Source organism: Molossus molossus, unplaced genomic scaffold, assembly GCF_014108415.1.
Source record: "Molossus molossus isolate mMolMol1 unplaced genomic scaffold, mMolMol1.p scaffold_m16_p_10, whole genome shotgun sequence".
Taxonomy (NCBI): Eukaryota; Metazoa; Chordata; class Mammalia; order Chiroptera; family Molossidae; genus Molossus; species Molossus molossus.
Window position 1 is genome coordinate 19407802 of NW_023425345.1, and position 23573 is coordinate 19431374.

Here is a 23573-nt window from a genome sequence, read left to right on the forward strand (position 1 = left end):
CAAAAGTCTTTAAAATTAAGTAAATAGTATACATTTTTACTCTGTTTTCCTAGTCCATAATAGACAGGTATTTATGCAGTGGGGAAACTAAATGGGTAAGTTCTTGACTAAAATGGAAACGCTTTCTCTCAATTTCTAAGTAGTATACCACAGTGAATATATATATATATATATATATATATATATATATATAGAGAGAGAGAGAGAGAGAGAGAGAGAAAGAGAGAGAGAGAGAGAGAGAAAGAGAGAAGGTTTTAAAGTCAGAAGTCCTATAGCAAGACACAATTTTACCTCTCATTAGTTGCATACACTGAGCAAATCACACATAAAGTGGAGATAGTATCAGTTTTATCATAAAGTAGAGATAAGAAAATTTAGCTGGAAAGGTTTGTATAAGGATGTGATAGAACGTAAAGCACTGTAAATTTCAAGCATTATAATATATATGTAATGTATATACATTTTAATTTTTTTTATCCTCACCCGAGGACATTTTTCCATTTTTTTGTTCAGATAGAGTGGGAGGGAGAGAGAGGAAGAGAGAGAGAGAGAGAAACATCGATGTGAAAGGGACACATCGAGTGGTGGCTGCCACCCGCATGACCAACCAGGGCCGGGGACAAGCTGCAACCGAGGTCCATGCCCTTAGCGGGAACTGAACCCGGGTCTCTCTGGACTGCAGGCTGATGCTCTAACCGCTGAGCCAAACTGGCTGGGGCACATTTTAATTTTGATTATTTTTTTACTACAGATGTTCCCCACATTGACACCCTCCTCCCTACCCCCCGCCCCCCGTGATTTTTATCACATAGTGTTACAGTACCCAGCATACTAAAGGTGTCGTCTTTGCATTCCATTCACTCATAACTGACTTATGAATCTTAACTAAAATATAGATCTTATATATCTTTTTTTTAATCCTCACCTGAGGATACTTTTCCACTGATTTTTTTCAGATAGAGTGGGAGGAAGGAAGAGGGAGAGAGAGATCAATGTGAGAGAGACACATTGATTGGCTGCCTCTCGCTCGACCCTGGGAACCTGCATCCGAGGTGGTACATGCCCTTGACCAGAAATTGAACCCGAGACTCTTCGGTCCGTGGGCCGATGCTCTAACTGCTGAGCCAAACTGGCCAGGGCAAAGATCTCATATATCTTTATTTCCTGACTAACAGAACTAATATTTTGATTTAGTAAATTTAAGTGACTGACTTACTGTCATGCATTCTTGGAGTGCCAGACACTATCTAAGCACTTTACATGCATTAAACTCTTTTGATTAAAAAAAAAAAAAAAGTCAAGAAGATTATGTCAGTATTGCCATTTAAAAAATGAATAAAGAAAGGTACAGAGAGTTCAGAAACTTGCTTAAGGTCACCTAGGCAGTCACCGATACAGCCAAAATTTAAACGTAGCCAATCTGACTCTAGAGCCTCTGTTTTTTGAAAGAGGAAGGATTTCCTGTTGCCAGTTTATTTCCATGCCATAACACAAATCTGCTGTGTTCAGTAATTAAAAAATATCAGACCCAGCAAAGCCACGTCTTTTTTATTATTTGGACTAGTAAAAGGAGAGACTTTAAGGGTTTTCTTTGTTAAAAATGAACACACGAGAGCAGAACTGTCTTCCTGTCTGTTATTGTCATCCCCCCTGGAATGCATTTCCAGTTTTAAAATAGAAGTGATGATGGAAATTAGTTTCAAAATAGGCCATCTTAGTTTACAGTTAACTTTTACAGGATGCAACTATAATATCTATATTCAGGACTCTGAAAACATTTCTTATTCTTATATTTAGACAAAAAAGGATATTTTTTCAGCATGTATAGGGTAGCCTGCCTTGCTGCTTGAAAGTTGGCTCTTACAGTTCTGTAGACAGCTTTCCGAAGACCGATGAGATGCTGACTGGGATGCTGTCCAGCTTTATTAAATGGGCAAGCAGCACTGACCCTGTCAAGCAAACTTGAAAAGTAAAATGTGATACAACTGTACAGGTGTCCTAAAGCTTTTGTTTCCTAAATCCATAATTCTATTAAGTTTAGAAATAAATTCCTTTTCCATGATTTTTATTAGAAAATAATTATAAATAAACCCCCTCAGGTCTCATAAATAGTCATTTCCCTGATACCTATATAGCAACCAGAAAAAGACAAATGAAAAATTTAAATCTCAAAGAGTAAAGGCTTCCTCTGATATGGAAAAACAAAGAATTATAATTGTAATTATAACTTCTATAATAGTAGAAATGTAGGAATATTTATGTAAAAAATTGTAACTTTTTTATATAGACACTTTACCCGCTAAAATATACTAGAGTAGTACTATCTTACATTTAGTTTAGTTTTTAATACCTTATCTATAGTAAGTCATTATAATTACTTCCACATTCTTAATATACATTTGTATATGTTTATCAATCATATTTTTGGCCACTTGCACAGAACAATCAAACACTGTACAGAAATACATTCTGTACATTCATAAAAGTAGGGTAAAATGACTTACCCACCTGCTGCCACTGGCACTTACCTACTCAAAATGAAGTAGGGGACGCAGAAAGATAACAGGACCAGTGGCCAACAGGGGAATGCAAGTAGAAAGGCAAAGTAAGGATTATTATGTAGTAGCATAGCTACTCTCAAAAACTGTTCAAGAGGAAGCACATTTCATAGTACTTTCCAAAAGATAAATGGGGAATACCTATTTGTAACAATCATATATAATACATTACGCTTCTATAAATGAAACTATAAATGATCACATATTACATAGTTATTGGATAATAGTTATTTTTTCACCTAACCAGTAACCTCTCGAACAGCAAAAAAAATACTGGAATTTATAAATTTCCACAAATTTGTAAAACAAGACACCTAACTCAAAACTTTAAAAATGTTGAACCAAATGTTAAAACATATTCAGGCATTAAAATCTATTTTAAAAAAGACAATGACTGATAGGCTTATTTTTAAATAAAGGAATGAAGCAAAGAAGGGTTAAATTATTTGCTAGAGAAGACAAATTGAGGCAGAACAAAACAGTACTCATTTTTTCAACATATGGCACTATTTTTGGCACTCCATTTTATTTACAAAATGAATTTTAAAAATTAAAATTATTATGACTCAAGATCTATTACTGCTCATTTTTTTCCAATCAATTATTCAGTTAGATGAAGAGAAGCAAAACAATTTTTTCCAATATTTCTTCTGCCTGCGTGCATCTGAATAGGTAGTCATAATCTGGAGGTAAGTCATGTCTAACTTACCCATTTTAACTCTTCATGCCTATTCTGTACATATGGTTTGTAAAAGGTGGACAATAACAAAAGGCACAGAATCCACTATACATGACTAAGCATTAATTGAGCACATAGCACTCTGCTTAACCAGCCAGTCCTCTCAGTAAACTGCTGTGCAAGTCAAGAGTGAAAAGCAGCTCTTATTCTTAATGTGACTTTTAACTTTTAAAATTTGATACTCAAACAGCTTAATATCTGCTATGCTCTATCAAAAAGAAGTGAACAATGGAAGGACAAAGATTAACAGACACCACGGACTGTTCCATTTTGAATTGAGCAGAAAGAGAGGTAATAAAATCTTTCTTATGTCTAGGGATTATTTAAAATACTGTTTCAGAACACAACAGTGAAGAATGAGATGACTACTGGAGATTCTTCCACTTCCTTATTTTATGATTTTTCATAGACAGCTTTTATGTCAAGATTATTTCAGTACTATTCTAGAGCACAGTAAAAGATGTGATGACTACTCAAGGTTCTTCTGCTCCCCCTTTTTTATGATTTTCCTGATATAATTACAATTAAGAGCAATAATTATTCTTCACCATACTTTCTCCCACCTATAGATTACAAAGGTTATATGTTATATAAATTATTACATATACTATAATACAACTATCATCTGTTAGTGTTTAGCAGGCAGTCTAGGTGTACTGGAAACAAGCTTTAGAGCCAGATGGTGTGGACTTGAACATCTGCTCTACAACTAATAAATTGGTGTTCAATAAATATAACTTTCCCTTTCAGAACAAAATAGGCTGTATAAACTGCAGCTTAATACACTTACAGCTAGACCAGTGAACAATTTCCCGTGGGAATGTGAAACATCATTATTGCATGATGTTCTGAGAGTATCGGTGCCATAAACATTTACCTAAAGAATATTATTAACACCTGGCAGATTTTTCAAAATAAATTCATGTCGGATATAGTTATCAATTAAACTGAGGAAAGAGAGCATCTGATATGGAGTTAAGGAAACAGGCATTTATTGGGTAACTACATGCTGGGTTCAATGGCAGGCTCTCTTTCTCCATTATCTCATAAAATTACATGGTAACACACAGATATAATCATGATTCTCAAAGCAATTTGGTTTCTCAAAGTAGATAAACAGGATCATATTATATATTAAATCTAGCATATATTTATTCCTTTACTGAGCAGTTAGTAGACTTTAATAAGTTCTAAAGAGAAACCCACTTTTTTCTATAAACACAACACATAAATAAAAATAGGAAATATTCTAATTTAACTATGTAGTAAAAAATAATTATTTAAAAGTAAAAATAAAAAATGAACTCACAGTGTAAATCCTCTGGAAATGACTTCAGTTTCTTGAATGAGACGTAAAGCTTTTCTCACAAGATTAGTAAAAGCTCGGCTATTTGTTGCTGTATTTTCCAAACGGACATTGTATTTTTTTAGGGTTACTTGTAGTTTGGCTGTCCTCCATAACCTCAAAGCTCTTAGGATCAGATAAACAAATAGAATCATTCCCCAAAGCAGCCAGGAAGATACAATCCACCAAGTGGGAAGCATAATAAGCAAACTAATGAAGGCAAACAGCATTGAGACATCCCTATAACAGAGAAACCAAGAAAATAATACCCATCAGACTACAGAAAGATGAGCTACTTTATCAGTAAATCAAGTTTACTAAAATAAATTAAAGGCTAGCTTCTTTGTGACATATGCCTTAAAAATATGACATTTAAAATCTGAGCAATAAAAGTTTAGGTAAAGAACATAAGAAATGTGTTAAATTTTTTATTTTTTCAATTACAGTTGATATTCAATGTTATTTTGTATTAGTTTCAGGTATACAGCAGAGTAGTTAGACAATTACATCATTTACAAAGTGATCCCCCCAAAAAATTCAAGTAGCTACCTCGCATCATACATAGTTATTACAGGATTATTGACTATATTCCCTACGCTGTACTTTACATCCCCGTGACTATTTTGTAACTACCAATCTGAACTTATTAATCACTTCACCATTTCCACCCAGTCTCCCAACCCCCTTTCTGCCTGGCAACCATCATTTTGTTCTCTGTATCTGAATTTGTTTCTGTTTTGTTTACTTTGGTTTTTAGATTCCATATATAAGTGAAGTCATGTGGTATTTGTCTTTGTCTGACTTATTTCTCTTAGCATAATACCCTCTAGGTCCATGACCTTTTTAAAAAAAGATATGGACTCTTTAATTTTAAAAAATGTACAGATTTAAAAATCCAATTTTACAAATTTAAAAGTAAAAATAGCTTAATTTTTACTAATTTTAATACTAAAATACTTTCTTCATATTCAAATATATTATGAGTTCCTTTTCCCTAATCAGACTTTTTAATTATTTGAAGAGAAATATATAGTATCTCAAGAAAATATAAGCACTTTTCAAATTACAAATAATATATACTTGATTGCTAATTGTTTTGAATAAAGTCATCTAATTTTAAATCATCACCACTAATCTGGAATACACATACTTATAATGCAGACCATAATATGGACAAGCTTTGTATTTTTACAGCTTTTCAACTGAAGTAAAAATGTTTATAAATTTTTTTTTACTTGGATTAATTATAAATCTATAGATTAAAACACATCTTTAAAGCAATGAAGGCTTTGATGAAAATGTGTAAATATAGGGGAGATGTGTCTGAAAAATAATACTTGAAGATAGTCAAACTACAGTCTTATGTAAGAGTGATTGTTAATAAATATTTGCCTTCCCTAATTTTCCATGGAATCCTTTACTTTTAGATGATACTAGCAATATTAGAGAGCAAACTTTCATAATCTATGTGCATGTATTAATAGAAAAGTCTATAAGTATTTACAGGCCTCATAGTTGCTTAATCACGTTTGTGGCTAAAGTAAACTTGAAAGTAAACTGGTAAAATTCTTAAAACCTATGGTTCCTTCTAGCAGCCCCTTCTTATACCTTTATTTTTAAAGGATAAGATGCTTTACTTTATCATGATGATATCTGAGTGATACAAGTTTGGAAAACATCATCCTTTGCTATGTTAGAATACAAAGCACTTGTCAGTGTGACAGGAAAGACAGATACATTCGGAACAATAAGGCCAATGAATGTAATTGCCTGTGTAACTTGAACAACTGGAGCAATGATTTAGTTCATTTAGTAAACTCATACTTTAACAGGAAGAAGACATTACCATTTCTGTATATATAATCCCTTACCATTCCTTTCTTTTTTAAAAACAGATTATCCTGAGACTTCTTTATTAGATCCAAATTCTTGAAGTGGTCGAAAAGTTTTAGGACAGTATGAATCATTGGACTATGTTCCCTATGATCTCTTCTGAGTCAATAAAGCAGAGACCGTTTACCTCCCATGCCACCCTTCTTGTCTCTACAATGTTATTATGTTATAATCTATTGATTGCAAAGAAACATAAAGAACCAGTTATGTCTGCACATACACATGTGCATAGGTATATGGGTAAGACAGATTCTTTTTAGGTCCTATACAAAACTGATTACACTGAGCTGAAAGTGGATTTGTTTTCAGCTTCACTTTAAATAGTGTTTACTTTAGACAGGCACTTTTTAAAAAACCTCTGGCATATCATTAATGACATTGCTACAATGTATGGAATATTTATAATGCCTTTACAATGGGGAGAATGATGTTAGATTACACTGAATACTTTATATGTAAACAAAGGATAGATGTTTTCTGGATAGTACCAAATATTAGGGGTTGCCAGGGAGCGAAGTGTTGGAAGGTGTCCATTTTCCTGTTGCTGAGGTTGCCCTGTAGACAGGATACTGGGATCAAGTAGCTCAATTAACTCCACATCCTCTTGTAACAGGACTTCCTGTTGCAGGATGGTATGTAGTGAGTCGAGTCGGAATCCAATATCCTTGCCATTAAAAGACCGAAAGAGAGGTATTAATGCATACATAATTTTGCATTAAATACTAAGCTGCTAAGTGCTAATAAAATTTAGAGATATTTATTTCCAGTATAAACTCCAAGAAGAAACACAGTCCAATCTATCTTGCGAATCATGTATAGTGGTGGTGGTTTTTTTCACTGTAAATGTGAAATAATAAAGATTGAGGTGGATATTTTTTGAGCCACCAGATATGATATACACATTTTTAATCAAAAGATGTGAAGTAACTCATATTAATAAACCTGTCTAGTTAAGCCCAATTGATTAAACTGCTGGAACACACATGGAAAATATAATACAACATGCTGTCTCTGGATAATGTAACAGTATAGTCAGTATCTAAGAATTACATCAGCAGGATCAAGGCCTTCTAAAAATGGACAATCAGATATTAAAAATATATCATCAAGGAATGTAATGTAAAACCACATTAACATGTGCACAGCATTTATAGTTTGTAAAATGCTTTCACATATACCAGCTCATTTATTCCTCCCTCTTTTCCTTCTCTCCATCTATCAAGTAATATCTGTTTTTTTTTTTATCCTCACCTGAGGGCATTTCCCCATTTTTTGTTCAGATAGAGTGGGAAGGAGAGAGAGGGAGAGAGAGAAACATCGATGTGAAAGGGACACATCGAGTGGTTGCCACCTGCACGACCCAACCAGGGCCGGGGACAAACCGCAACCGAGGTACGTGCCCTTAGTAGGAACGGAACCTGGGTCACTCTGGACTGCAGGCCGACGCTCCAACCACTGAGCCAAACTGGCCAGGGCTCAAGTAATATCGTATACGTAGCAGGCACCGTGCTTGACACCAAGGACACAAAAAATGAACAAGACATACAAGTCTCTACTCTTAAAGAGTTCATAGTTTGATGGAGGACTAAAAAGTAAACAGTTACAACATCATGTACAATGAGTTATACCAAGGATATTACAAAAATGCCATGAGGGACCAAAACTTGCAATGAAGTCAGAGAAAGTAAAAGAGGTGATGCTGGAGCTGAGTCTTAAAGTAGAAACAAGAACTGATCAGATGTAAGAGTTGGATGAAACAGAATAAAAGCTCCTCTGGAACTGTAAGTATCGATATTAGTTTTATGCAGAGTGTCCATGGTAGAGAGGTAACAGATGAGGTAGCAGTGTTACAGCAGATAGGTTAATTCTCACAGTAACCTTGTGATATACATCCTCTTCCTCCTCTTCATTCTACAGAGAACACTAAAGCCCAAAGAGATTAAGTAACTTTTCAGAAATCTGTTTTCAAAGCCTAAGTCTCTGGTAGTTGGTTTGCTTCACTGCATATATTCTGCTTTGTCAGAAAATTTAAGGTTTTATTTTGTATTAAATTAGGAATAGAATGCTTGACCGGTGTGGCTCAGTGGCTGAGTGTCAACCCATGCACCAAGAGGTGGCTGGTTTGATTCCCAGTGAGGGCACATACCCAGGTTGTGGGCCTGATCCCCAGTGGGGGGCATGCAGTAGGCGGCCAATGGATGTTTTCTCTCATCAATGTTTCTGTCTCTCTCCCTCCCCTTTGCTCTCTCTCTAAAAATCAATAAAGAAAAAAAAAAGGACAAAGCCTTTAGTATCAAAATAAAAGTTAGGTCTAGGGTTTGAAAGTAGTGGATTTGCTCTTCTTGGTCAGTTAATCATTCCCACTCTACAGAGTCCAGCTTTAGCCTCATCATAATGAGGACTTAGCAGGAATGTGGTGATCCACATATCAAACTTGATCATGGGTTACATAGCACTGGTGGAAAAGGAAAAGAATATTTTTAATATTAGGCCTATTTTGATATATTTACTTATTTTTTCTAATCCCAAACAAGAACATTGCCTCAGAGAGATGTTCGTCTTCTTTTAGCCTGGTATGGCTTTCTCATCATCTACTGACACACTCTGCAGGTACCTCTGCAGCACTTTTATGTTTCATATTTGAACTATTGCCTCCTCCCTCTTCTTACAATCCTGATTTTAACATTAGAAACCATTTAATTATTTGATGTCCCACCCCACCTTCATAAGGAGAGAACAGCACAAACATTATTTTTATTATTATTTTTAATCCTCACTAGAGGATATTTTCCCATTTATCTTCAGATAGAGTGGGACGGAGGGAGAGAAAGAGAGAAACATCGATGTGAGAGAGACACATTGAGTGGTTGACTCTCGCACGACCTTGACCAGGGCCGGGGACCAACCACAACCAAGGTACGTGCCCTTGACTGAAATTGAACCCGTGACTCATTGGACTGCAAGCTGACACTCAAAGTGCTGAACCAAACCGGCCGGGGCCACCACAACTCATTTTATATTACTGTTGGGTGGAGGGGGAAGCAAGAGGGGCAGGAAGTGGAGCAAGGTAGATTTTTAAGTAATCTTTGAAATAAATCCTCACATATTGCTCTTATTATTTGGTTTGAAATCCCCAATCAGACATGGACACATTCAAATACAAGTATTAAAAAATCAAGCTTTTGTTACAAAAGGTTTAAATCATATCTTTATGAGACCTCTATATACCTATATATAAGTAAATTTAAAGAAGCCTAATAAATAAAGGCCAAGGCTCACAGAGAGGGGAAAAGCTATTAATCCTCTGCTTAAAAATTCCAATAATAGAGAGAAAAATGGAAGGGATTGCATCATAGCACAAACATAGACACACAGAGAAGGTTTGGAATAAAGGAAAGGAAAGAGTGAGTTGGCTGATGAAAATATTGGTGGATAAGGCTGGAAAGGCAGATGAGGGCCAAATTATGTACTCTTTTATGCTGAAGTGATTAATTGGATTTGATATGATAGATAATAGGGATCTTTTTCAGGATCTAAATAGAGAAATGGCATTGAGAATGTAACTTAGATTTCTGCCTGGGTGGAATAAAAGGGATGAAAAGCACAGCTAAAGAACAAAGAGATTTCTACTTTTGCCCCCAGGGATACAGAATGGAACTTTTCCATGTGTCGATACATTTCAGTGATCTTATATACTTTTAAATATATAATGCTATTTCATAAAGCTGATGAGAATCAAATGAGATAACGTGTGAAAGCACTTTATAGGCTAAAAAGTGCTTTAAAAGTGCTAGTATTACTAGCATCATAGTTGCTATAAAGAAATTCTTTTGATCTTTAAGAAGAAAAGTACTACCATAATAGAAATGAACAATGGGAAAATCTTCAGATATCATGGAACAATTGCCAGTATTTTAATAAAAGGAAAGAGGGACTAGTTCAATAGCTGTATAGCTAACAAAATTTCAACTAGGTCACAATCTAGGGAAAAAGTCAAGCAATCTCATGCCAGAAGCCAACTGGGCAATTCCTTGTTCCATTACTAGTAAAGTATTTCTTAGGTATGTACTTCCTACATTATAGGAATTCTCCATAATATAGGCACAAATGAGAGAGATATATATAGAAGCTGCACTTTATACTGAAACATGACATAAAATATGTGGCCAATGACAAAGAACAAAGAACGAAAAGATCAGGACTATACAGACAATGTTTAAACCACAAAAAAATGTTTATGGATCCATATACCTTACCACAGTGCTAGTATCACTGAAGAATGAGGATGGCTCCACCTGGATAGAGATGATATTCTACATAGATGATAAGACACTTCATTGACCTTCTCAACACACTTACAAAGATGAAACCCTGAACAGAGAACTTGCCCTTTTGGATTGCTAACAAAGTAATTTCAGTCAGTCAAAACAGAACAATACTCAAACTAGAGGGGTAGTGCATTATAGTAAAGAGCCTGGGCTTTGAAATCAGGAGATCTGAATACAAATTCTGACTCTATCACTTTCTAGCTAAAAATTCTTGAACAATTCACTTAAATATTCTTAAACCAAACCAAGCTGTCTGAACCTCAGGATGTCCAACTGGTAAAATGCACCAAACCTTGCAGTGTTTAGATTACCAAATCAAAATGTGAAAGCATTTTGTTAACATTTCTTTATTAATGATAATTTACGAGTAGAATATTTATTATCTTAGGATCATAGGCCAGGAGAGGATCCTGAAAACCTGCTTACTTGTAACCTGATTTGTTCTACTGACAGCCATGAGAAGAACTTCATAACTTTAATTTTGTATTGTTAGGATGTAAAAACTTGGAGTATTCCCTTTTGGAGGTCGAGAGGTCAAGCGACAGATTTACTGCATCAGAGAGAAGTAAAAAGAGCAGGAATCACAAAGACTCTCAATGTTGACTACTCTAAGTCTTGAGTAAATTCTGTGATGTATCAGTCCTGGGAGAGTAAATTTGACATGTAAAGTTGTCAAAGAATGATAAACAATAAGATAAAAAATTAATCTGAAATTGTCAGATTAATAGTAAATAGGGAGGTATCAATTTTGATTTTACCCAAACTCTATAATCATTGGCTGTGGGATAAGGATAGAGACAGTCAAGTTCCTGTTGAAAAAGGGAGATCTCACTAATGAATATGCTCCTATTCCGTTCCCTACTGAGGGTAATAGCTGTCAATGGAGTAAGATGGCAGCAGGAAATTAGTAATCCAACAAAGTTTCAATAACTACCAAGAATATTCTATTCTTAGTGGCTAACCTCTTAGAACTATGAAATAATACTAATGAGTCCAAATTATTTTTTTCTTTTCTTTTTTTCTTATTGTTGAAAGAATTACAGATGTCCCCATTTCCCCATTGACCCCCTCTTTCCCACTCCCACCCCCCTCCTGCCTTCCCTAGTCTATTGGTTGTGCATATATGCATATAAGTTCTTTGGCTAATGAGTCCAAATTAAAAAATCCCCAGTTATTAAAGAATTCCCTTTTTTTTTTTTTAGGCAATACTAACAGTTTTATTTAACAGTTCATTAAGTGGACAGTCTCCTTTTGAGGAACTCAGAATTTCTAATCAAAATCAGTCACTGTCCAGAAAGACAAATTCTGATTCATTAATTCTCTCACTAATAAACTGGAGCCCTAATCATGGACAAAAAAAAAAAAAAAGTAAAATGAACACTTACCAACTTGTGAAGTAAATCATCTTTCTTATTGCACTGGGAAAAAAACCAACTTTTGATGGTTTCAGCCACTTTTAACAGGACGCCTCGCTGAAGGAGATGAATGACATTGTATAAGACTATTAAACCACACCCAAAAGCAGAAAAACATCAAATAACTTACATCTAATTAATCACTTTTTTAATTAGAAAAAGAGAGAAAACGATCCAGGTTATATGCTTTGTCTGTTGTCTCGGCCTCCTTATTAGTTCCCAAATTTACTTGCATGTTAAAATGATCTGGATTCTATTTTATTTTATTTTTTTTCAGATAGAGTGGGAGAGAAAGAGAGGGAGGGAGGGGGGGAGAGAGAGAGAGAGAGAGAAACATTAAGGTGAAAGGGACACATCGAGTGGCTGCCTCCCACACGGCCCAACCAGGGCCGGGGACAAACTGCAACTGAGGTTCGTGTCCTTAGCGGGAACCAAATCCGGGTCTCTCTGGACCTCAGGTCGACACTCTAACCGCTGAGCCAAACCGGCCAGGGCTGGATTCTATTTTAGTTAAAAACATATTCCTGGGTCCCCAAACTAAAAGTTCAGATTCAGTAAGTTTGAAATGAGACCTGAAAATGTAATTTATAGTGAGCTGTCAGAAGCCATCCTGATGTAGCCCATTTATCTTGGGTAACTATAAACTATGCCATGATGATGATGGTATGTGTTTTAGAGGAAAACCATAAGGTTCTCCAAGTTCTCAAATATTAAGAATATTCATTCCATAATACTAAGGCAGAAAGAAATTTTAATTTTAGAAAAACGATCTCATTGAAATAAAAAACATATTACTGAGTCACCTAAAAAATTCAATATACCTTCAGAGCATGGCAGTAAATAGAGTTCACATTCATTGAGTGATTCACATTTCATTGAGGTATTGAAAAAGGATCACGGGAACAAAGATGAATACACATAACCGTTGTTGTCAAGAACTTAGTACAGAAGAGACAGTACAAATGATTACAAACCAATGTAAAGTCTGAAAAGTATGGAAAAAGAAAAGGCCAAGAAGAGCTAACACTGGAACTAAGCCCTAACAGAGTAGAAATTTAACAACAAAGAAGGTTAGAACACTTCAGGCAAGGGAAGAGGATGATCATAGGAGAGAGCCATGGAAGGACATGCTGTGGGGCTGGTGGCACAGTATGGGACAGTTGAGACCCAAGGGAAAAAGGGAATTGTTATACAGTTGCAAAGATACACTGAGATGGGTTTTAAAGGACTTTGATCTTATATATATGCCACAATATAGATTTTGTACTTTAGGCTGTGGGGACCGACCTAAGGTTTTTACATAAGGAAACGAAAGAATAAAAAAATCAGCATTTTAGAAAAATAACTGGCAACAGTGCAGAGGCTGTACTGGCAGGGAATGATTTTAGCCAAGAAGCATGATTAGTCCAGCTAAATAATCATACGGACCTGTACTAGGATAGCAAAAATGGTAATGATTAGGATTAAATTTTAGAGACATAGAAATTGACTTGATAGATCATTCTGTGACCAAATCAATGTGAGAGTGATAGGAAGTTGTAAGATAACTGAGAGGGTAGTAATTTGGAAATATGAAAAAAAACCAAAGCTGTTTGTTTGTGGAGTGCTGAGGAAAGCTCTGTTTTAGATATGCTGAATCTGAGTTTCTGGGGCACAGGTAGGTGGAAATGTCTAACAAGGTCTGGAACTCAGTGAAGATGGAGAATGGACATAAGTGGCCAATGAAGGCAAAAAAGTAGAGAGGCTCTCTCAAGAAAAAAGACCAAGCAGAGAAGAGGCCTGATGCTAAATTTTATGAAGAGAATGTTTAAGAATAATCACAGGAAATGCATCTATTTGACAGACCTGGAGCAGTTATCGTCTGCTGCGAAGGTTCCAGTGCAGATGAAAAAAGGGGTCCTTGTGATTTTTGTCTCTCTGATTGTGGCAGCCAAGATTGCATGGGGATAGACTAGGAAAAACACAGAGTCTTTGCAACTCAGAAATAACCTTGTAAACAGTAAAGAGCCTATTTAACTCCAAAGAAGAATCTTAAATATGAGCTTGTAAGAGAATGACTCTCCTATACCCTTGCCTTCTGATTGATTTTTAAAAGCTTAAGGGTTAAAATGAATTAAAGGCAAGCCAGTGATTCTTTAAAAACAAACAGGAAAAGAAACCAGAAAAATATAGATAATAAATATTCATGTTGAGAATACCAGTATAGACTACTCAGTAAGAAATTAACAATCACATTAAAAAGTTAAAAAAGGTCAACTGATGCTAAGGGCTGTTTCCTCATGAACTCATGTTATACAAAAAAATTGGTCTTCCAAAAAAATAAATAATAATTGATACTTCACTGCTTGACTAGAATTTTGAGGGCAATTCTTAAAATATATCCACTGAGAAGGAACTAAATAGTACAGTAATTTTCTAAAATTTACTTGCCCCAGCCTGGCCGGTATGGCTCAGTGGTTGAGTGTCGAGCCATAAACCAAGAGGTCACCAGTTAGATTCCTGGTCAGGGCACACACCCAGATTGTGGGCCAAATCCCCAGTGGGGGCATGCAGGAGGCGGCCAATCCATTTTCTCTCATCGATGTTTCTATCTCTCTCTTCCTCTCCCTTCCTCTCTCTTTAAAATTGATAAAGAAAAAAAAAAATTTTATTTAATTTAGTTGCCCCAGATTTAGAAAAATGTAGCTCATACAGTTGAAATGTGTAAGTGAAGACTAAACAAAATTTCTAGACATGTGGTCATTTTGAAAAACATCCTTTGGCTATGCTTTTTACTGTTTCTCAATTTCTGATGAGATGAAAATTTAAACTCTAATCTTATCTGTTTATAAATTAATAACATTTCTATATGTAAAAATACCTGTCCTGAATGAACGGACTGAAAACCTATAAAACAAGTCTGCATCCCACCCTCGCTCAGGTCGATGTAAGTTTAACCCTTGGCCCTTTCTTTGTCTTTTCTTGCCAAGTAATCTCAAATTCAAGTTTTAATCTATAAATAATCTATTAGATACATCTTTAGGTTTTTCTTTCAAAACTCTTCCCAGGAATATTCACACCTGAAAGGGGCAAGGAGAAGGAAAGGTTTAAGTACAGAGGACTAGCAAATTAGTTCTGAACCATGTGAACTCTAACTCCCCTAACTCCTACCTTGTGGGTGTTAGTCAACAAAACAAAATAAAACAAACAAACAAACAAACAAACAAAACCATTTCTCTGGTATTACTCTGCTGTTGCAAAAAGACCCCGCTTGGTTACCTTACATTTTAGGAGTTTTTCAAAGAAGAACAGAAGAAAAGACACAGAGCAAATGAGTAGTTGAACATTTTCAAAGCCACTACTTGAAAATGACTGAGTCTTCTAATGAAACACTGATTAAACCAGAATGCTCAAAAAATTAGGTAACCTGGTTATACTTATTCTATTAAATTAGAATTATTTTCATTAAAAAATGTACTAGAATGCTTTTTATTTTAATAAATGTCTAACAGAATAAATAAATATGTTAAATTAATGAATTTTTTGACATAATGGAGATTCTTCTAGTATCTTAGCCTCATAAACTATACCTCAGCCATAAGGTATTTACTATATAAAAATATATAATACTGCAGACATAAAGGGCATCAGAAATTGAGGTAAGTATATCCACTCCATCAAATATCCTTGAAACTGTTTATGAAATACCTTATCAATTTATTTTCTTATAATCGGTGCTCTTTTAAAAAATATATTTAAAGAAAAAATAATTCCAAGTAATATAAGAGTCCTGGTAGTTGGGTTCCCATTAAGGTTTTAGTATATTTTTCTGGTCCTCTCCAGATAACTTTAATATTTAAATAAGTAATATATTTTGTTCCTCAATCATATTCATTTCCATTAAACAAATTACCTATGAGATAGTCCAAAACAGCAAGGATTCATGTTTATCTAAACAGGCAGTTTTGTACTACTGATGAAATAAAAGAAGTCTTATCACTGTGGGGGAGGATATGGAGGTACTTACAAGGTATTTTTTTGTTTTTGTTTTTTTGTAAGGCAAAGAACAAAAGATTAAGTCATAGAGAATGAGCATGCTTCCTTACTTTTGGCTGGGTTCTTGTAGGAGGCTTTTGTTGTTCCTCTGTCACTGTGCATTTTTCTGGTTTTGGTGACAGAGAAGAACATATTTCAAAGTCTGTGTGTCCCAGATCCTGTAAGTACTGGTAAAGTGGTGAATTCTGAAAGAGATATAAAGTAAAACATATATCAAGATTATTACTATTTCCAGTTTTAGAGGCCAAATTCAATACCAAACTTCATTATCATAACTAGTATGCCCAAATTCTTTAAGACTTAATCCATAAAGAATTAAATCATATCACAGTGCCATTTAACATTAATAAAACAACAACAACCAACAAACAATTTAACAGAGGGACCAAAAAAGTGTGTGTGGGGGGGGACAACTCCAAATAAAACACATCAATGTTTCTGAGTGAATACCAGCAAGGAAAATTTAATTTAGGAATATAAATAGATTTGTTAGGAAATTTATTTGCCCAAACTTTTGCAGTATTAGAGTAGACTGCTTCAAAATAATAAATCCTGGCTCCTAAGAGGACCTACAGTGAAAAACAATTATTAATTGAAGTCAAGAAGAATTGAGCATTGATTGTACTGTATTAATTATAATTTTATCATACCATCATATTCACTGATTCAGTTAAGCACAAATGTATATTATTTTATCATAGATAACACATACAGTACCTGACACTGTAAAAAAACTTAAAACTCCAAGAAAGTTACTTAAAATAAGTTTATGTGCAAGCATGTGGCAAATGAGAGACAGTGTGGTTAATAAAAGCATTAGAACACAGTGGTTAAAGACACAAACTCTGGAGCCAGACTATAGGTTCAAATTCCAACTCTGCCTCTTACTAGCTGGGTGACTATGGCAATTTGTAATCCTCTCATGATTCAGCTGTCTCAATTAAAGATAGGAATAATAATAATACCTAATTCATAAATAAAAAGCACTTAGAACAGTTTTGACACATTGTAAGCACTCAATTTATACTTCAATTGTTTTTGTTCTTAATTGATATTTTTTTAGAGAGAGAGGAAGAGAGAGAAGCATCAATATGAGACAGAAACATCGACTGGCTGCCTCGAACCCGAAACCCCGGCATGTGCCCTAACAGGGAATTGAACCAGGACCTCTCACTTCATGGGACAGTGTTCAATCCACTGAGCCACAACAGCTGGGCTATCCTTTAACTTTATACAAGGTATGTGAAAAGAACACAGGTTTTGGAACAGATGGGAAAAAACCCCACCAATCCCACCAAACAGAAATGTCACCATTGCTACTGGATAAAAATCTGTAAGACAACTCTTTCTGGATAAAAAAAGAAAGCTTTAATTTTAACTTTTAGTCTTCTCTAAAGTACAAAGTTAATGACATGTTTAAAAATAAACCTTGATTCCACTCAACAAAATATTTAATATTTAAAAAAGACCTTATGTTATGTGTCAGAGATACAAAAACCACCACCACCAAAACAACAAATAGCAATAGAGTGGACACAGTACTATGTGTCAATAGCTTAACTAAGCATTTTACATGGCTCCATCTCAGTTAAGGTTCATAACAAACTCTATAAAAGGTATCATCATCATCATCATCATCATCATCACTATTGTTATTCTCTCTCTCTCTCTCTCTTTTTTTAATCCTCACCCGAGGACATTTTTCTATTTTTTGTTCAGATAGAGTAGGAGGGAGAGAGAGGAAGAGAGAGAGAGAAACATTGATATGAAAGGGACACATCGAGTGGCTGCCTCCCGCATGATCCAACCAGGGCCAGGGACAAACTGCAACCGAGGTACATGCCCCTAGTGGGAACCGAATCCAGTTCTCTCTGGACCGCAGGCTGATACTCTAACTGCTGAGCCAAACCGGTCAGGGCACTATTGTTATTCTCATTTCATAGTTGGAGAAAAAGGTTCACTCAGGCTTACCCCTGTATATGGAATATAAAGTATTCATTATTTCTCTTCTGTTTAGTCACCTAAAAAAAATCTGTTACAGATATTCCATTTTGCTATTTTGTGAGCTATGACATAAACTGGAAAAGTAAGGGGCATTGGGCCCACTGCTGACAAAGCATTACAATCTGAATAAAAAGAAGTTTGGCCCCATCCCACACTCCAAGCCTCTTCCCAGAGAACAGTTAGCAGTCAAGAGTGTGGAGTGTGCCTCATGAGTTTAAGTGAATAATAAGTCAGACAGGAGTCAGCAAACTAAAACTGTTGGGTTAGATTTGTGCCCTCTTCTGTGCCTATTTTTATGAGACTGGTGAACAAGGAAAGGTTTTTACGTTTTTAAATGGTTGGGGAAAATATTAAAAGAATGATATTTTGTGACACATGAAAATTATGTTAAATATGTTCATAAAGTTTTGTTGGAACATAACCATACTCATTGATTTACGTATCATCTGTGGCTGCTCTCACACCACAGCAGCAAAGTTGAGACACAGACCATATGGCCAGCAAAGACTAAAATATTTACTATCGGGCCTGTTATAGAAAAAGTGTGATGACCCTTGAATTAGTGTAACTCCACTTTGATCCATCTTATTTATTGTTTTTCCCTATGGGAGTTCACTTGAAGAAAAGATTCTACTGCCTTAAAAACAAGGTTTTTTCTCTTTTCTTTTTAAGTATATAAACTTTTCAAAAGGTCAGCCCAAATGAACTAGCATTCTTGTTCTTTTGCCACTCTGATGGTTCATAGTTCAGTTTGAAAAGACAGACTGAGTAATTCAAGGCTATATTTGAAGATCCATTATGGGCGATGTAATGATTAACCATTTGTGCCACCAGAGATTTAAAATCTGATAGAGGAATAAGAAACATATTCCTCTTTAAAATTTTTTGCAGTTTTCTCAAAAAGATATTAAACACAGTTGAAAAGGAAGATATTTGACTCATCTTCCTGTTCTCTCAAATTGAGAGCCAGCAAATTACTACTCATCCAGCAAATTCCAACTCTTCCTCGTTTTTTCCAAACTCAAGGATATATTCTCTAAAAGTGTTGGTCTAACTTAGCTGCTGTTCCTGTTTCCATAGCAACCAATACCTTCCTGTAATTATTAAATTGCTTGGTGTCTTTGTACTCAATTATAAGTTAGCTTCTTTGGTGTCTTCCTCTCTAGATACAGGAGGGACTGTTTGTAATTTTAGGTAGTATAGTACAGGGGTTGGCAAAAGTAGTTTTATAGTTGTGAGTACAAGAAACAAAGTTTACTCTTGTATTAAATATTAATTATTGTATTGTTTTCCATATGAACAACTATAAAGCTACCTTTGCCCACCCTTGTATCTGGGGTTATTATTTTAAATAAATAGCTATTTTAAAATTTTTGTTTTAATTTCTAATATGATAAATATCAATAGTCACATAAACAAAAAGTCTTTGGGGTCCTGAATAATCTATAAGACCATACAGATGCCTGGAGACCAAAAAAATTTAAGACTACTGGTCATGATGTGGTTGTCTGAGATCTATCAAATAGTACACAGGTTATTTGTCAGTTTCAGGAGAAGAGTGAGTAATTTTATTCCCCAAATATATTTTAAAATTAATCTAAAATAATAATTTTACTAAAAATCCCTTTGCATTATTAAAAGTTACTCATGTGCCACAAGGCCTTTCTTGGTCAGTTCATCTTAGTGAACGTTCAGTTTTTAAACTAAGGGTTGTTGTTTTTTATTTGTGTTATCATTGGTTATATTTTAAAATTTCTTTGCTCAAAATTGATGGAAACATAAAAGTAAAATGCTACAACTCAGAATATCATCATAAATATAATGAATAGAGCTTTAATGTTCCTACAGTCTGAATTTATGTGTTAAAGTGATATGTTTTGAATTAACAGACAAAAAAACAAAAGTGCAAATATGAAACACAATGATGACTGGAAATATATTTTATTGGACCAGCAGTACCTTCATCCCTAGTCTCCAAAGGTTGCTATTCTGAAAATTTGTCAAATAATGTAGTTACGTAAAGAACGTGAAACAAAGCAGTTATTATGGTCCTTGGCAAGCCAGAATTTTTCATAACTATAAAAATAGTGCTTTCTAGGATAAAAAGTGATGAATTCTGTCACTAAAGATGAGGAGAAACCAGAACTACTAAGGCATCATTCATAGCTGTAGAGTACAAATGGATATATCATACCTTTGACAAGAAGCTTGTGAAACCAGCCAAAAGTTAAGAAGTTTTACATTCGGAAAAACAGCAGAATAAACTACTGGTAGAATTACTGTATGAAACAACATGGCTGCACATTATCACCAATATACAAGATAAACGATTAATGCTATTTTTGTGAAATATGCAACAGTAAGTGTTCCTGATTATGGTGACTCAAACTGAGTATGTATGCTTAGCTGATGTGCAGAACATACAGTATTAATGTAAATAATATGCTTTTAATGAAAAGTACTTTTCCAAAAAAAAAAAAGGAATTGAGAAGAGTGGATAGTTTTACATTTTTGCAAATCACTTCACTGTCTGGCTTAATAGGATATAGCTGGATACTTATATTTCCTTCTGTATTCAATCTGTTGCAATTTATTGTCTTGGATGAAGTATATAAAAAAAATCAGGCCCTTGCCGGTTTGGCTCAGCGGTTAGAGCGTCGCCCTGCGGTCCAGAGAGGCCTGGGTTTGGTTCCTCCTAAGGGCACGTACCTCGGTTGCAGTTTGTCCCTGGCCCTGGTTGGTCGTGCGGGTGGCAGCCACTCGATGTGTCCCTTTCACATTGATGTTTCTCTCTTCCTCTCTCTCCCTCCCACTCTATCGGAACAAAAAATGGAAAAATGTCCCCTGGTGAGGATTAAAAAAAAAAATCAGGCCTTAAACAGATGTACAGTTGGAAAGGGAGTAGTATTTTAATAGTCTTTTCTGATAATCGTATTATCGAAGAATAGCCATAACAACACTCCATGAATGATAGTTTTGAGTTTTAAAAAGGTAAATTTTAATGTGGAATATGAAATCATATTGATGAGCTTTTGTACTTTGTACATGTACAAGAGAGTAAGAGTGAAAAAGGCAGATGTCTTAGTATTAAAACCTGATCACCCACCCTGGCCGGTTTGGCTCAGCAGTTAGTGTTGGCCTGAGGTCCAGAGAGACCCGGGTTTGGTTCCCACTAAGGGCATGTACCTCAGTTGCAGTTTGGCAGTTTGTCCCCGGCCCTGGTTGGGTTGTGTGGGAGGCAGTCACTCAATGTGTCCCTTTCATGTCGATGTTTCTCCCTCCCTCCCTCTCTCTCTCTCTTCCTCTCACTCTATCTGAACAAAAAATGAAAAAATGTCCTCAGATGAGGATAAAAATAAATAAATAAATAAATAAATAAATAAATAAATAAAACCTGATCACCCATTATAAATTAATTTATTTTTAGTTTTTCTTTTATAGCAAGGTGAGGCTCCCTATTGTAACAGCCTTAATCCTTCTATTTGAAGGGTTTGGGCTATTAGGCCTGTAGACTAATACACAGAAATTTCTGTTTCATATAGTGAACATTATTATAGGTTGATGGCAGCTTGAGAAGGGACTTTTTTTGTATGGAGGTTAAGGCAGAGTAGGTGGTGACAGGTAATTTTCTCTATTACAACTTTTCCCCTTGATTCAAGCAAAATAGAACCACAAATATTTCAGTTAAGTTGTTTTCTTGAAGAGAAATTATCAGCACTGAACTCAAAGTATAATTTTGTAGTATTGGAGAAGTTTACCGCTGCCAAAAGAAATATGAGAAACCTCAGACCCAGCATGTGGGAGCTTCTCCTCAGGAAATCCTTGTGGTTAACGATTCCTGTAAGTTTTAGCTGACAAAAAACACACATCATAGTACCAGAAAAAATGTTGCTAAATGAATGATAGCCAATAGTTTTTGGTTGTGCTACGATTGTTCTGAATGCCGAAATATATTCTTGTAAGAAAAATAAACAAAAATAGACAGGAAATCCCAACATTTTTGCTGAACAAGCATTTCAAGAAAATGATTCATTTAAATCCTAGACTACCTGTACTTCATGCCCACCCCATTAAAGATATCAGACCCCACACTAGTGAATATATAAAGTCTGAACCATTCTAATGCAGTTTAATTTTCTGCGTGATTTATGGTGCATTCTGCAGAAGTGCCAATACCTTTATTACAGGTTTACATTTTAAAAGGAAGATTAACTAGTGTAGAAATGGAGGTGATGGGTAAATGCTTTTATTATTAGGATCTCTCTTCTAAACTGCTTTAAATCCTTACAGATAGAACAAATTGTAGCCTTTCGGGTTCTAGGCCAGAGAGAGAAGACTGGCCAAACATGGAAGAATTAGGTGGCCCATTCAATAATAAACACTAACTGAACATCTTCTTTGTGCAAGACAATATCTAGGCACAGGGGAGAAAATAAAACAAAATAGGTGAGGTCCTTGTTTAAAAGTTTCATTCTATGATACTTCTGATAAGATCATGGTATACTGGCTTTCAACAGTACCAAGGAAAATACTGAGTGGTCTGATACTTTTCGGTAGGCCGTTATGTTTCAGGAAAATCCTCTCTTGATTTCAGCTTCCTTAAGTACAAAATAAGAATGCTGTGGGGTTCTTAAACTTGTTCAGGTGGTAAAACAACTCATTATGTTCTCTAAAAGATAAGATAAAAAATTGTATGTTAAAATATAGAATTTTGCGCTAAATCAAATGTCATCTTATCCTATATAATCAGCCAAATTCAGAATATGGAAATTCTAAAGATCAAATTACCCAGCTTCTTCAACAAATAAATGATATAATAAAGGTAAAGGAGGTAGAAAAACTGTTAAAGACTAAAAGGACATACCACCCACATGTAATGTAAGGAGTTTGTTTGGATCCTGGTTTGAACAATTAAAAGACAGTTTTTAAGATATTCAAGGAAATCCAAACACAGCCTAGGTATCAGAAGATATTAGAGAATTCTTCCTTTTTTTAAAAAAATCCTTACCCGAAGATACTTTTTCCCATTTATCTTCAGATAGAATGGAAGAAAGAGAGAGAGAGAAACATCGATGTGAGAGAGAGAGACATTGATTGGTTGCCTCCCAAAAAATTCCGACCAGGGCCGGGGACCGAACCGCAACCAAGATACATGCCCTTGACCAAAATTGAACCCGTGACTCTTTGGTCCAAAGGCTGACGCTCTACCGCTGAGCCAAACCAGCCAGGGCTATTCTTCTTTTTAAAAAATTATTA

The 23573-nt window shown here is 35.2% G+C and overlaps 1 protein-coding gene across 7 annotated transcripts in view; it reads right to left on the reverse strand.

Annotated features, from left to right (window-relative positions):
* The window catches only part of VEZT (vezatin, adherens junctions transmembrane protein), a 64145-nt gene that overhangs the window by 20714 nt on the left and 19858 nt on the right, over window positions 1-23573 (reverse strand). For 5 of the 7 annotated variants that reach the window (XM_036250985.1, XM_036250984.1, XM_036250982.1 and 2 more), the window contains exons 2-6: window positions 16364-16498; window positions 12249-12335; window positions 7024-7199; window positions 4607-4882; window positions 1812-1961 (exon numbers count right to left, since the gene is read on the reverse strand). In XM_036250985.1, the coding sequence (XP_036106878.1) occupies window positions 1812-1961; window positions 4607-4882; window positions 7024-7199; window positions 12249-12335; window positions 16364-16498 (824 nt within the window). The remainder of the gene's footprint in view (window positions 1-1811; window positions 1962-4606; window positions 4883-7023; window positions 7200-12248; window positions 12336-16363; window positions 16499-23573) is intronic. The other 2 variants (XM_036250986.1, XM_036250983.1) reach the window with 1 other exon arrangement.